The sequence below is a fragment of the Anguilla rostrata genome, chromosome 10, assembly GCF_018555375.3.
Source record: "Anguilla rostrata isolate EN2019 chromosome 10, ASM1855537v3, whole genome shotgun sequence".
NCBI classification, from domain to species: domain Eukaryota; kingdom Metazoa; phylum Chordata; class Actinopteri; order Anguilliformes; family Anguillidae; genus Anguilla; species Anguilla rostrata.
This window is the reverse complement of record NC_057942.1, coordinates 28,059,402-28,072,978: the sequence shown is the minus strand read 5'-3', so window position 1 is coordinate 28,072,978 and position 13,577 is coordinate 28,059,402. Positions and strand designations below refer to the sequence as shown.

Here is a 13,577-nt window from a genome sequence, read left to right as displayed (position 1 = left end):
TAGAGGTTTCAGTTCGGCTTTGCGTGGACCAAGCGTGACAGAAGTGCCCACGGTAAAAAAAATTTTAAAAAATTTTCAAAGCAAACGTAGCTAATTGTGCAGGGTGCACTTGTCACGTTAGTATTTATTGTATTCTGTTGCGGTGTACAGACAAATAGTGGACACGGAACAAAGATTTTCTTTTTGCCCCCCTCCCCGGCTCCCCCCACTCTTGTCCTAATAAGCAGCACAGTATATTGATGACCTTCTTACATTTCTTTCTGATTTTATTTATACGCTCATTCCAAGTGAGCTTTTGCTCAAAACAGACTCCAATAAATCTAACTACTTTCCCGTGCTCTAATGGTTGTCCATACATTTTTAAAGAGATAGGTCTGACATTTTGTCTCGAAAAACATATAATTTTGCTATTGATAATTTAAATCCCCAATTGTTTGCCCATTTCTCTATGTAAATTGCATCTTGTATTTTCTTTATCACATAAAGGACATTTCATCCTCTTATCCAGAGAGCCCCATCATTGGCATGCAAATATTTTCCCTTCTTGTGTTATATGAGAGATGTCATTAATCATTATATTGAATAATAATGGACTGCACACACCACCCTGTGGAGTTCCATTCTTTACTAAATATACATTTATCTGAATTATCGACACTCACCCTTACTTGTATTTCTCTTCCAAACAAGAAGTCCAAAACCAAATTGTACATTTTACCATTAACACCTAATGATTTTAGAATACTATATGCTTTTTCCACATCAAAAAATACAGTTGATCTGAGCTTTCAGAATATCTGACTCCAAACACCATACAGAATCCATAGTGTTTTGTCTCTTACAGAATCCATTTGATATGGGGAAAATAAATTTTGACTTTTTTATGTTAATCTTTCTGTTACCACCCATTCCATAGTTAAAGCAATAGGTCTATAACTGGCAGGGACTGAAGAGTCTTTACCAGGTTTTAAAATTGGCACTATTACTGCCTGTTTCCATACTGATAGAAGTTTGGTGGTATCCCAGACTGCATTAAACAGCTTCAAAACTACTGCAAGTCTTTTTTCATTTATGGAAACTTAATCTTTCCCAGGTCCGGTCATATGTGCATTAGTGATGGCTGTTTTCAGTTCAGATAGGTTAAACAATAAATCTAATGAATCTCCTTGCGATACACTTTTTTCCAATATTACAGGATTTTCTGTTATGATTTTCTGCATTGTCTGGCTTCCAATGTAAGGTTTCCAGAACTATGGACCTTTCTGAACATTTCAGCCAGAAGTTAATCTTTTTCCCTGTTACTAACTGCAGTTTTGTTCATACTGCTTAGTACTGGTAGCTCATAATTTCTTCTTCTCCCACCCATTCTTCTAATCATGCCCCATACATCTCTCTCCCGATGCTATTACAAAATTACCGCCAATATGTGTGCTTTGTGCTCTTATAATTTTCCTGACTACTGCTCAAGCCTTTTTGTACTGGATTAATGGCCGAAATGAGTGATGAATTTTCACTTGTCTAAATGCCATATTCCTTGTTTTTATGGCTTCCTTACATCTATCATTCCACCATGGCACACTCTTACACAACTACCTCATTTATTCTTTGGTATCATGTCCCCCATCTAAAAGGTGGGGGAATATTAGGTCTCACATCGTACCTTATATATCCAGTATATAGGTTTGCTGGCAACCTTTCCTCATCAAAGTTGATCATTACCGTCAAGTTACGGCTTTTCTCCCCATTTCTGTCTTCAGTCATTTAGCCTTTGTAACTTCTGCATTGGTTTTCTTTCATTCCATCCACTAACATCTTTATTAGTATATCTTCAATATCTCCTCTAACCTACTTTCTTCAGCCAAGCTGTCAAAACTGTTCATTCTTCCCTTTTCAGCTTATTCATTCTTAATGCTTTTTCTTGTTATCCATCATCTCAATGTATAATCAGCAAAGATCCATTTCTTAAGGTCCTAGCGCTCTTTACCTCCCCAACTACTTCAATTGATTTTGTTAGCTATATTGGGTTCCATTTGTCAAATGTCAGAGTTTAACCTTGTACTCCTTTTTCATTACAACTTTTCTTTCCTCTTCCAAAGTTGTTTCTGATTTTTACATTTATTCTTTTAGCTATACTCCATTCCTCTTCATTCCCACCATACTTCCATCCCTCCTCTCACTTCCTGATCCGTCACTTCCTTCTGCCATCTCCTATCCAGTCACAGTCCACTGTTGCCAACCACCCTCCTCTACTGCTACTAGTCGTTTAAGATTAATACCGCCACCAAATTCATTGCACCACCGCTCATGCACATTCCAACAATGGCGAGTCAGCGACTCACAGAGCAAGTCAGCCCCTCAGTAAGAGACATTCACTGTTCTTGGCTGGCCCTCTGGGTCCAGCAAAAAATGAGTTTTTGTGCAGTGTACTTGTGTAGCAGGTGGATAACTTTGCACTCATTCATTCAGACGTGCTTCTCATAGTGTGTTCACTTCCTCTCATTCTCACCATTTTAAGCAAACTGTGTTTATAGTCACTTCACTGTGCCTTTTGAGTTCCTACAGTGACCCTTTGAGGATAAAAATTAAAATCCCCGTGGGTCACATGATCATGACAAGCTGGTAGCCCTGTAGTCTCTGCGTGGAGTTTGCATGTTCTTCCAGTGTTCACGTGGGTTTAGTCCGGGTACTCCGGTTTCCTCCCACACGCAAAGACATGCATGTTAGGTGCGCTCCTGCAGTTGCCCTTGACCAAGGCACTGGCCTCAGAACTGGAGTTGGTCACAAATAACAGCATATGAAAAGAATGGGGTGGATTTCTGCTTTATGGTAAAACTCCAGTATCACTGCAGGAATTCAAATCTAAAACTGTTTCTATACAAACCTGCCTCCAAATCTACTATTGCACACTTTTGCCATTGTTGTAAAAAGGGCACGCGAATGTGCCTGCAATTCCAGAGACAAGGTGTTGAATTTCACAGCCTCCAGCAAATCGCACCAGTCTGCCAATTTTGGTGTTCACAGGAGAGATGAGTGGAATTGTTCAATATTCTGAAGGATATAAAAATTAAGTACATTATGGTCATCATCGGAATACAAAAACTCAGGAACAAGAATCCTCCAGAATTTCAAACGTTTAATCACCAGTTGATTACAGCAGTTTTTCCAAACCACGGTCCCACAGATACAGAGGAGAAAAAGAACAGGAAGATCAGGAAGTGTGGCAGCATTTTCACTATGCAGATGTGTGAGGAAAACAGAGGCTGTTTAAGTTTTACCTGATAGAGGAAAGAAAATTCTGTTCAGCTCTACATAGGTCCTGACATCAAACAACAATTTAAAATTTGACAAAATAAAGCACCATAAATAAAGACACTACAACTCAAAGCAAGACGTACACTCACAGCCATGGCCTTCACAGACAACACTCAACTATTGATCCTAATGATCCTCTGGACATCAATAAGTTACAGCATGGAGAGGACTTCCATTGCCATGCAGTCTGGGCCCATAATAGATTTTACAGCTGGGTAACACAGTAATTCACCTTTAAAACAAACTCAAATTCTTTGCCATCTTAGCCAATGGGCATAAGCAGTACAGGCGTATGATTTAACTGTCATTTAGAATATTATCTTGTCAACCTTTTTTATACCAGGACACAATATAGCCATTCAAATATTAATAATCTGGGTCAGTATGTTTTCTTTTTAAACTCTAAACTAAGAGTTTGCTTTAAGTGAAGGCAATGCATCACAGAGCAGTAAAATCAGAACATAAACACAAATCAGAAGGCTATAATGACAGCCAGCTTACATCTCTGAGCTAACCCCAATTGCTGCACAATAGAAGTCCTTATACTGCCGCATCTCAAGGGCAAGGGGAATGTCCTATCCGGCCACACGGTAGTTGGCGTGGATCTCAGGTTTAATGTCGCACACCATTTTAAGCAGGTTCCCCAGCACTGCTTCTCGGTTCACCTGGTAGCTTTTCTGGATGCCACCCATCTTGTCCTCGGTCTCCTTATCCACCTCCACTGCTGAGTTCCCATGGGAGCCAAGAGCCTGGGGAACGAGACATCATCAACAGCCTTCTCTGGTTTCACACTTTTAACAGGCAGAAATGCTAAAATGGTAAGGCTGAAACTTTCTGTGTGTCTCTGAAAGCAAAATATGAACTAAAATATGCTCTCGCCATATCCGTTACCAAGCTGCTGGTTCAAACAATCTCACCTGGACATACACATCTCCCTGCTTACTGAGCCACCAGTGACTGACCACTTCAACTCACCCTGAGCTTGACTGTTCCATCTGGCCTACCTCTTTCGTCTCCCTCCATTGGTTGCACGTTGCAACTACAAGACTCAGCCTTCTGCCCCTTTACCAGCCTTTACCAACAGCATCATCACTTCCTAACAATCTCTTTCACACTGGGAAATCTTTCAGGTGCATTTTCTGAACAAAATGACAATTAACCCAAAGTCTGTAGGAAGAATCTGACATTGAACCAATTCTGTAATTATTAAATTGTATTGCCCCCTGTTCTTTTGGTGTCTTTCTCCATTTAGACCAGCGGTGAGAAAAAAGAACTGTATCTGTTCCTGGGTTTCATGACAACCATAGTAATCCCAATATGGCGTTTCAGCTGACATTTGATAAATTCATGAATGACAAGGTGATAACTCTGTTTTGTTTCATCAAACGAGACACTTTCATTAGGTTTAATATAAGAGAGCTGGTGTAGGTGTAAGGAACCAATTAACTATAATTAGGCCAGAGTAACTGGAATGGAATGGAATTGCCCAGCCCTGGTCTAGAGTTCATTCCTGTCCTGATTTCATATAGGACATAATGTGACACACTTTTGTCATAGATTTTTAAAAATCCTTTTTTGCAATTGACTAATCTACATTTAAAACGATTGTAGATTAGTCACATACAAAAGCACCAGTGGTCAATTTAATGCAGGATTCAGCATTTCTTATGCTGAAAAAAACAGCCAAAATGCAAGGGAAAAAGCAGACAATGACCCAAAATTGAGCCATAACAAAATAATTACTCCTGCTTCTTTGAGCAAATCATGTATTGGTGTCTAACGTTTGTGTTCATTGATCATAATATTTATACAGCAATTGGTAGCATTAAGAGATTCAAAGAGAAAACACAATGAGAATATTAAAACAGAAATCACTCCTAAGTTTTTTAAAATATTATTAGCCTCACTTGTGACGTCCACAACAATACTGTGCAAGTTTTAATCCATCATAATGGTCACTCCTTTCCAACCACAAATGAATTGTGCACTTCTCTTTTCCCCTTGTACCCTTATATATAGCTCCATTTGCAGGTTGAAATGTTGTTGGGACTATCTAACTTGTTGGGGAGTATTTAATACAGGTATTTATTTCCTAACTAAATCACAATAACATAACGGTCATCAACTTTGTCCACCAGACTCACTGCGGCTTCTTTCGTCTTGAACTCCTTCTCCCTCTGTAGACGGTACTGTTCAATCTCTGCCTGGGCCTCCTCTTTTGCCTGCTTCAGACGACGATTCTTACCTATGTGGACATACGTGACAATGAAACAGTATATTACAATATATTATGTATCACAAATGTTTCACTGCAAGGTTGCATGACTCAATCATATGTGCCAGGAAAACTTGACATGGATGGGACTGCTGGGTGATTATCAACGCTACTCATAGCAAAACAGGAAGTGGAGATATCCAAACTGGGAACCTGAACATATTTTTAAAGAGAGGAAACAGAAGTGAAGCTAGAGGGATTGCAAACTGTCATTAGTCCTATGGAAGGGCAAAATGGGCAAAAATAAGTCATGGGAAAATAAGTGGATTGAACATAAAGGATGTGTCCATACACTGTGACTCAGTTTCATTTGACTATACCAGTCGGGGCCTTAGGGGTACTAAAACAAAGCACACCACAGTCAAGAGTTCAATGTTCACATCGACATTAGAGCTCACCCACACATCAACAACCAGCTGCTTTTAGGGACACATTCATTTTAACCTCGTCACGGATGTGCAACCAGGGACATCAGGGAAAACAACTGACTAGCTCAAATTAGGATTATAAATATGTGTGTGTGTGTGGGTGTGTGCGTAAAACGCTACATTTATTGACAGCTAGATACCTAGCACTAGCTTGTCTTGTTTTTAGTGATGCCATTTTTGCGATATGACAGGACAATTTTGAACTCTAGCTCAGTCATCACAATAACATTTTAACGTCCAACTTATTTTGCTAGCTAGTTGCCTTGGACTCTAAACATATTTTAACTCATACAATTTACAGATAAATATTCCCAGGCAACGTATCTGACACAGCTAGCAAGTGTACCAACTAATCTATTAGCTATTCTAGCCAGCCAGCAAACGTATCGATAACACATTAAAAGAGAAGACACTAGTATATTGTTCGCTGGTTAGCTTTTTTATATACAGTTACATAAACAGTAACGTATGCTACATGACGTTAATATTTTCTGCATAATAACGTTACAGTTAACGTAATTTATTCTGGCTCCAAGAAAACAAGATCCGTTTAACTCGTCGCTGGTTAACACTATAACAGGGAAAATGACAACCATATTAAAACTTACGTTTCCGGGCCTCCGCAACCTTTTCAGCTGCGCGTTTTTCGGCCTGTAATAGCTGCTGAATTCCTTGAGACTGGCTGGCCATGTTTGGCTGAGGTATCGTTAAAGGCGTTGGAACAGGAGAGGAAAATGATTTTGACTAGACGCTTGAGCGTTTGGATGGCGGAGGTCGGCAAAGAGGACAGGCAAACTGAGCTTGCTGACATCACGCGCCGTGCACATCATGTGACTTCAGCGTGACGATCAGTGGGTAGGGCGCACCCTTCTGCGCATGTGGCAGGCCCTCTTAACATTTAATAGCGTCGCCTGACTATTCATAATTACATTTTGGATATCTACAAATGTATTTGACTAGTCATAATTACAATGTGACCAGTCAGAATGATAATTCAAGTAGGCTTGTACTGTGCATGTCTTCGTTGTTTGAGGGCAAAACATTGAGCTCATTAAAGTGAATGGGGAATATCACTTTTGAAGGCAAAATAAAACTTCCCCGATGGTATTAAAATATGCACTTTAATAAATATTTCCCAATGACTTCTGGACCGAAACAACCATTGTTTCAGAAACTGCTCCACATAATGAAATGATGATCACAAAAAAATGGACAGATGAGGTTTTCTTCGGTTGTTAAATCACCTTGGATTTCTACATTGAAATCAATGGGCAGCAAACTCTTTCGCCATCAACAGATCTGAACATGCTCAGTAGAGTATTTATATAAATCAAAGGTAAGTTTTGCTTTTTAATTTCTTGCATTTTGTAAAATTTTTATACAGTTCTTATTTCAATTTTAAATATGGTACATATTAATAGCTTTATAAGAAAAACTAACTCTTGGTCAAATGCTGTACAGTACATTCAAAAGTCACACCAAAACATTTTGCTACACAACATAACACAACACAACACAACACAACACAACACAACACAACACAACACAACACAACACAACACAACACAACACAACACAACACAACATAACATAACATAACATAACATAACATAACATAACATAACATAACATAACATAACATAATCAGGAGAATGGCCATTCAGCCCAACAATTCCTTCCATTTTCCTGACTAAATTGTACTTAGTGCTCTGATTACCAACAGACTAGATAGTATCATCTAACACTGCATCAAGCCTGGTCTTGAAAATTCCCCCAGTTTCTGCCTCTACTACATGACCTGGCTAGCTATTCCACACATTGACCCATCTCTGCATGAAAAAATTCTTCCTGATGTCTGTATGGCATTTACCTTTTGCTAATATCCATTTATGTCCCCTAGTTCTACTAACAGAACTCAACCGGAAATAATCTCTAGTAGATCACTTTGTTGATACCCTTTATGGATTCTCAATCAAATCACCCCTAAGTCTCCTTTTACTAGGCTTGAAGATATGTGAAAGTGCAATTATAAAACAAATGCATCACAGTTTACTTTTATAAGCCACAAAATGGACACAAATCTGGACAAAACACGTTTCACTGCTTAGGATACGCGGGTATAGATACTGGATGGATGGATGATCAGTAATGCAGACATCATTTATTAGGTTCCACCTCCAGGGGGTGACTATGATCACTAAAACCAGGTTATACAGAATTGAATGAATGGGCTACACAGTGTTAGGCTACTCTACCAAAGTGAAATACCCCTTAAAACAATTATTTATTTTCTGTATAACATGTTTAAGCTTATCTTGCCCACTCTGGAATTGTTTTACTAATTTTAAGCCAAGATGGGTATTCTTCTGTGGAGACTAGCTGTTGAATAATTTCAAAAATGACAGATCACAAAAATATTGGTATTACATCGTTATGGGCAGATACTGAATGTTACTGTGCTCAGATCGAAGCGGGAAACAAAAAACCTGGATCGGGACTTCCCTACAAATGATGCTATTTCAGTTAATAGAATATATCCAAAAACACAATTACCCCAACTAGCTCATTAAGCAGATATATACCTATAATTTCTGTGTCCGACAAAACTAATTTCTAAAAACACCTTTTGTTGTCATTTAATATGTCATCCCTTTGTGATGTTGTTCCCCACCTCAAATACTCAGTATGACAAAAAGGTAAGTTTGTAATCTTGAAAAACACCGATGTCTGGAAAAGGGATAGGTGCTTTGGGTTCTCGGAAAAAAAAAAAAAAAAAACTTACCCAAACAAAAATACATCCATTCCAAATATAGTAATAGAAGGTTTATTTTCTCAGTCGACATCCGTTGCGCTGCTGTTATCAATAAATTATGTCCAGTAATATAGGATATGTAGAAGCAGACTTGTGCTGAATCACTGTTTCATTTAGACACACTTGATGCAATATTCTTTTTAAAAAATCCCTTGCTACCATCCCCTCCTCTTCGAAGGACAACTTTATTTTTATATACAATTATAATTTACAAAATGATGTGCAGAGGCCTCAGACAGAAAGGTATAACAAAAACTGAAGTTAGCAAACGAAATGATGAAACTGATGAAACAACACAAAAAAAAGAAAAGGAAAAAAAAGAAGAAAAGTAAATTAATATTGGAGGGGGGTGGGGGCACAATCACAGACAGACATACACAGACTGAACAACCAGAAAAGACAGACATAGATAGACATGGAAAGGACACACATTGAAGGGGAAACGGGGAAGTGGTAAAAGAAAAAATGTGTATGTGATAAAAGGTAAAAGGTGTTTGTGCATGAATAAGTGTGTAGTGCTAGGTTAGGCTAGGTTAAAAAACAATTATATGACTGGTGGTATGCATACTGGAGCTAGTTGGTACTCAGGCAAAAGGGTTTTATGAATTTAAGGAAATGAGGTCCAGATATGTTCAAATTCTTCTACTTAGTTTTTGAGTGTGGCTATTCTGAGGAATGCGCTGTTCTATGATGCTCTCAAATGCTGCAGGTATATGTAAAATATGCACATATTTATGTCTGACAAAAGTAAACTCCTCCCAATACTGGGTCAGAGTTCTTCCACTGAACAGTAATTTCAATTGAGGCCATGAAATAATCTTTCACAATGTTTTCAAAAATTAAGTAACTTTAAAAAATTCCCATTACAGCCCACTGCAGACCCTGGAGGAGGACTTTTCAATGTGTATCTTGCTGAAGTCGCATTGGTAGTTCATCCAGGGAGCACAGTCGGTACTGAGCGGGAACCTCTGTTTGGCTAGTTCCATCGCTCCTGTCAATCAGGTATCCGTGGATGCCCAAGGACTGTGCAGTGCGGTAGTCATTGATATAATGGTCCCCAACGTGTGCCACACTTGTAGCTGTCACCCCACATCTCTGCAGTGCCTGCCGAAAGATTGCTGGGTCAGGCTTGGCCACCCCTGCCATCTCAGAGGTCAACAGGAAGCTGAAATAAGACAGGAGTCCGCAGCCACGCAAAATCCCTTCTAGGCGGTTGTCGAAGTTGGACACGACGCCAAGCTGCAAGCCTAAGGACACACAGCTCTGCAGAGCCTTCTCTGAGTCTGGGAACACCTAAATGAAAGAACAGTCATTACATTTGTAGTCTATTTTCCCCATCAATCAGTGTGACCATGCCACCTAACTTGCCATGCACTACTGATAATTAAAAAAATGATTCAATTATGATTCTATAACACATGCAACGCTGAACCCATGATGAAAGATTTCCCACTGAAATTAGGGGTGGAATACACCATTACACCATGTCAGGCTTGGATCCACCCCCCCCAAGTCTCAATCATCAGTTTAGACTGTTAAACATGCCACAAATTACCTGCAGGGCCGCAAAATTCTGCATCGCCGCATGTTTTAAATTTAGCAGGGTATTTACTAAGACTGGTTATGTAATTGCCAATGTTGCTACCCCTACATTGGTCTTGGTGTACAGATCTCTCATTAAAAGTGCAATGACCTTTAATATAGTGTCCTGGTACGGAAATCTCACTGTGTGCAATAAATCAAAACTAGCACAAATAATAAACCAAGCCAGTAAAATAATTGGCATTAAGCAAGCACCACTGCAACACCTATATGGTCTTGCCATGAAAAGGAAAGCCCTACATATCGTGGGTGACTGCTCCCATCCACTTCACTTGTCATTCCAAAAACTACCCTCTGGTAGGAGACTAAGGGTCCCAAGGGCAAGGAAAAATGTCTACAGAAAATAATTTGTCCCCTCTGCAATCACTATCCTCAATAATGGACCAACCAAAGACTTGGGCATGTGGATGTAGCTTTGAAGGACTTACGGTGTTTTCACTTGAAGGACATTATAGTGACCTTATTTTTGTCCAATGTTTGCTGTTATGTTTTTTAATCTGTGTATACCTTTGTCTGTGTCACTTGCAATGAGCATTGAGCTGAAGGAAATTTTTTATTTTATTTTATATTTAATGGACAATAAAGTTTTCTATTCTGTTCTATTCTAGTCACACACAACATGGATACTGTCAGAATGCGTGTGCTTTCTGTCTTTGTACACATGCTCTTTAGCTAATAGGGGTATCAGTTGAACATGTGTCCAATCAATTGAATCTAGCATATTTGGGAAATTAGCGATGGTAATAAATCGCCATTTGGTTTCTCTCAATTGTTCGGAAATGTAATGTCTTGCAGTTGTCCAATCACCTTTGGTATGCAGTTTTTATGCACATTGTATGTTGCTTTGGATAAAAGCGTCTGCCAAATAAATGTAATGCAATGTGGCGACTGTGTGCTGGAATGAGCCAGAAGCCAGGAAATGCAGCATGGAAAGGAGTTTTGTCACTACAGGGAAGGCATGGCTTTGTATTGCTGTTGGGTCCAGAACATTTCCAGCTAATTCAGTAACTAAAACATCATGGCACGACTTGGGAGCCTGAAAGTTGTTCTCACATTCTCCTCCAACATGCCAAAAAGCTTTTGCAAACACACTCTCCCACGCTGACGATGTCTCCTCCCACGAATGGCCATACCGATCATGTTTCAGAAATGAACACCTGCCGTTAAATAACAGACGCAATTACCTTTGCCACAACGGCCACCAGGTACCATAATAAATCAGCTTTAGTGGGTCATATGCATACATTTCCATTCTTTCCTCCCATATTTTAGTGGTCCAACATCAGAAATCCCTAAAATACATATGCATTAACCCAAAGACACTCATTTTAGGGATGCTGCTTTTCTATCATTTTACCAGCGCAAATCTCCCATGCACCACCTTAGTAAATATGGACAAATGCTATTTTCTCATTGGCGTCTATAAAAGCCACACAAATCCTTACTAAATATAGCCTTTAATTGGAACGGACACAACTAAGCTTAGAGTTGCGTGTGCTAGACAAATAATACGGCATAGAACATTTCAAATAAGGTGTTCCGTTTCACTGTATAGTCATTATCCCTCTTTTGAGTGTGTCATAATCATCATACACATGGCCTTCCTTACCTCCCAGTTATCTGGCCCACTGAAGCCATGGTAGAGATTTTGAGCCAATCTCTCAAGCAGGACTTGGTCCCTCACCCCACACTGGGAGAAGGTGTTCTGTACCACCCTTGCCCACCAGGCCTGCCCGCCAAGTCCCTGAGCCATTCCATAGTTTGGGTAGAGGCAAGAATGTTGGCGATAGGCACGGCGGAAGGCAGCTTCAATCTCAGCGGCAGGGACAGCGAGCCCCACCCGCCTTGCTTCCTGGCAGTACTGCTCCCCCACAGACTTCCGGACGCGCAATAGGGTGTCCTTCACATCCCACAGCACCCACCGCAACCTCCCATACATAGTAATACCCTGTCATGGTAAGTGCACAAGGACAACAGGTGTTTAATGATCTCATTCATCTATTGATATTTTATCTAAATGTCTTGATGAACATGAAAATGACAGCTGAAGCTGTTCCTGTATCCCTATGAAACATTTCACTGTTGTCTAATCTACAGTCAAACCAGTGCTGGTGTATTCAGCTACTTAGCTCCCTGGCACAGGGCAACTAAGGGCAAAATAAAATTTTTAAAAATAATTTATTGCCTTGAATTTATTAATAATGTCATATTTTCTTACTTGACTGCCATATGGTTGTGGTTAGCCAGCCTGGTTTCGAGGGGGTTCCTACTACTTTAAAACTATTGCTTTTGCAACTGTATCATACTTCTGGGAACTCATTTATATTCCTGAAATCCATTCACTATCATTTCATATGCAAACTCCACATAATATCGTTTCATGATTAAGCATGAGTATTGTTTGTCTGCCAGTGAGCACAAGACCAAATGCAGATGGTATCTAACTGGAGGAATGGAAATTTAAGTTGACAGATGTTTTCACATAAACAGACTAGGTTAGCTCGATTTCGCTCATTTTTTACCTTGTTGTAACCTGCCTATGTCCTAGCCGGCTAGAAAACTATCACATTTCAACCAAATCTAGCTGGTCTATCACGAATGTATAGACTGTATTATGTTATACCATCTAGATGTTCAGTTAACCGGCTAGATTTGATTGCAATGTGAAAGTGTTAGCCAGCTTCCATATCAAGGCCATATGAAAGTAAAACCTGAACTGAATCAGGGTTAAACTGAGCTAACCTATTCCTTTATGTCAAAACATGTCAACCTAGATTTCCACCCCTTTTGACGTCTAGACTGCATCTATATTCGGGCTTGTGCTCACTGGGCTACCTTCTTTAAAAGCAAGAGCATTAATGGCCATTTAACAAGTAGGTGTTCATAACTTCATTCCCTAATACAATATCATTCAAATTATATCACAATGTTTAGCAGAAGTCACAAACGAGGAGCCATCTGCATTTCATGATGGCAGGTTTATTGATTTTCTTAAGTGTCAACAGCTGACCACTGTGGCGTTTCTACTATTTAACTACTGTTTTACTAGGCTACTGTAGCTCACATTAGCTGCAAACGCAATGTTTCTAAATTAATGTTAGCTAGCCCTATTCTCTACCGACATATAAACAATTTGTACGTCTGTCAT

General features: G+C 39.5%; 2 protein-coding genes across 2 annotated transcripts; both read right to left on the bottom strand.

The window, feature by feature from the left end:
* Positions 1 to 3,116: 3,116 nt before the first annotated feature.
* On the bottom strand, positions 3,117 to 6,845 carry LOC135233117 (V-type proton ATPase subunit G 1-like). The gene is made up of 3 exons (XM_064296320.1): positions 6,624 to 6,845; positions 5,457 to 5,557; positions 3,117 to 4,061 (listed from the first exon to the last, which is right to left on the bottom strand). Exons 1-3 carry the CDS (start codon positions 6,703 to 6,705, stop codon positions 3,888 to 3,890), a joined length of 357 nt encoding a protein of 118 aa, XP_064152390.1. The 5' UTR covers positions 6,706 to 6,845; the 3' UTR covers positions 3,117 to 3,887.
* Positions 6,846 to 8,823: 1,978 nt separating this feature from the next.
* hdhd3 (haloacid dehalogenase-like hydrolase domain containing 3) lies at positions 8,824 to 12,399 on the bottom strand. The gene is made up of 2 exons (XM_064296319.1): positions 12,039 to 12,399; positions 8,824 to 10,120 (listed from the first exon to the last, which is right to left on the bottom strand). The coding sequence occupies exons 1-2, from the start codon at positions 12,366 to 12,368 to the stop codon at positions 9,725 to 9,727; spliced, it is 726 nt and encodes a 241-aa protein (XP_064152389.1). The 5' UTR covers positions 12,369 to 12,399; the 3' UTR covers positions 8,824 to 9,724.
* Positions 12,400 to 13,577: the final 1,178 nt, after the last annotated feature.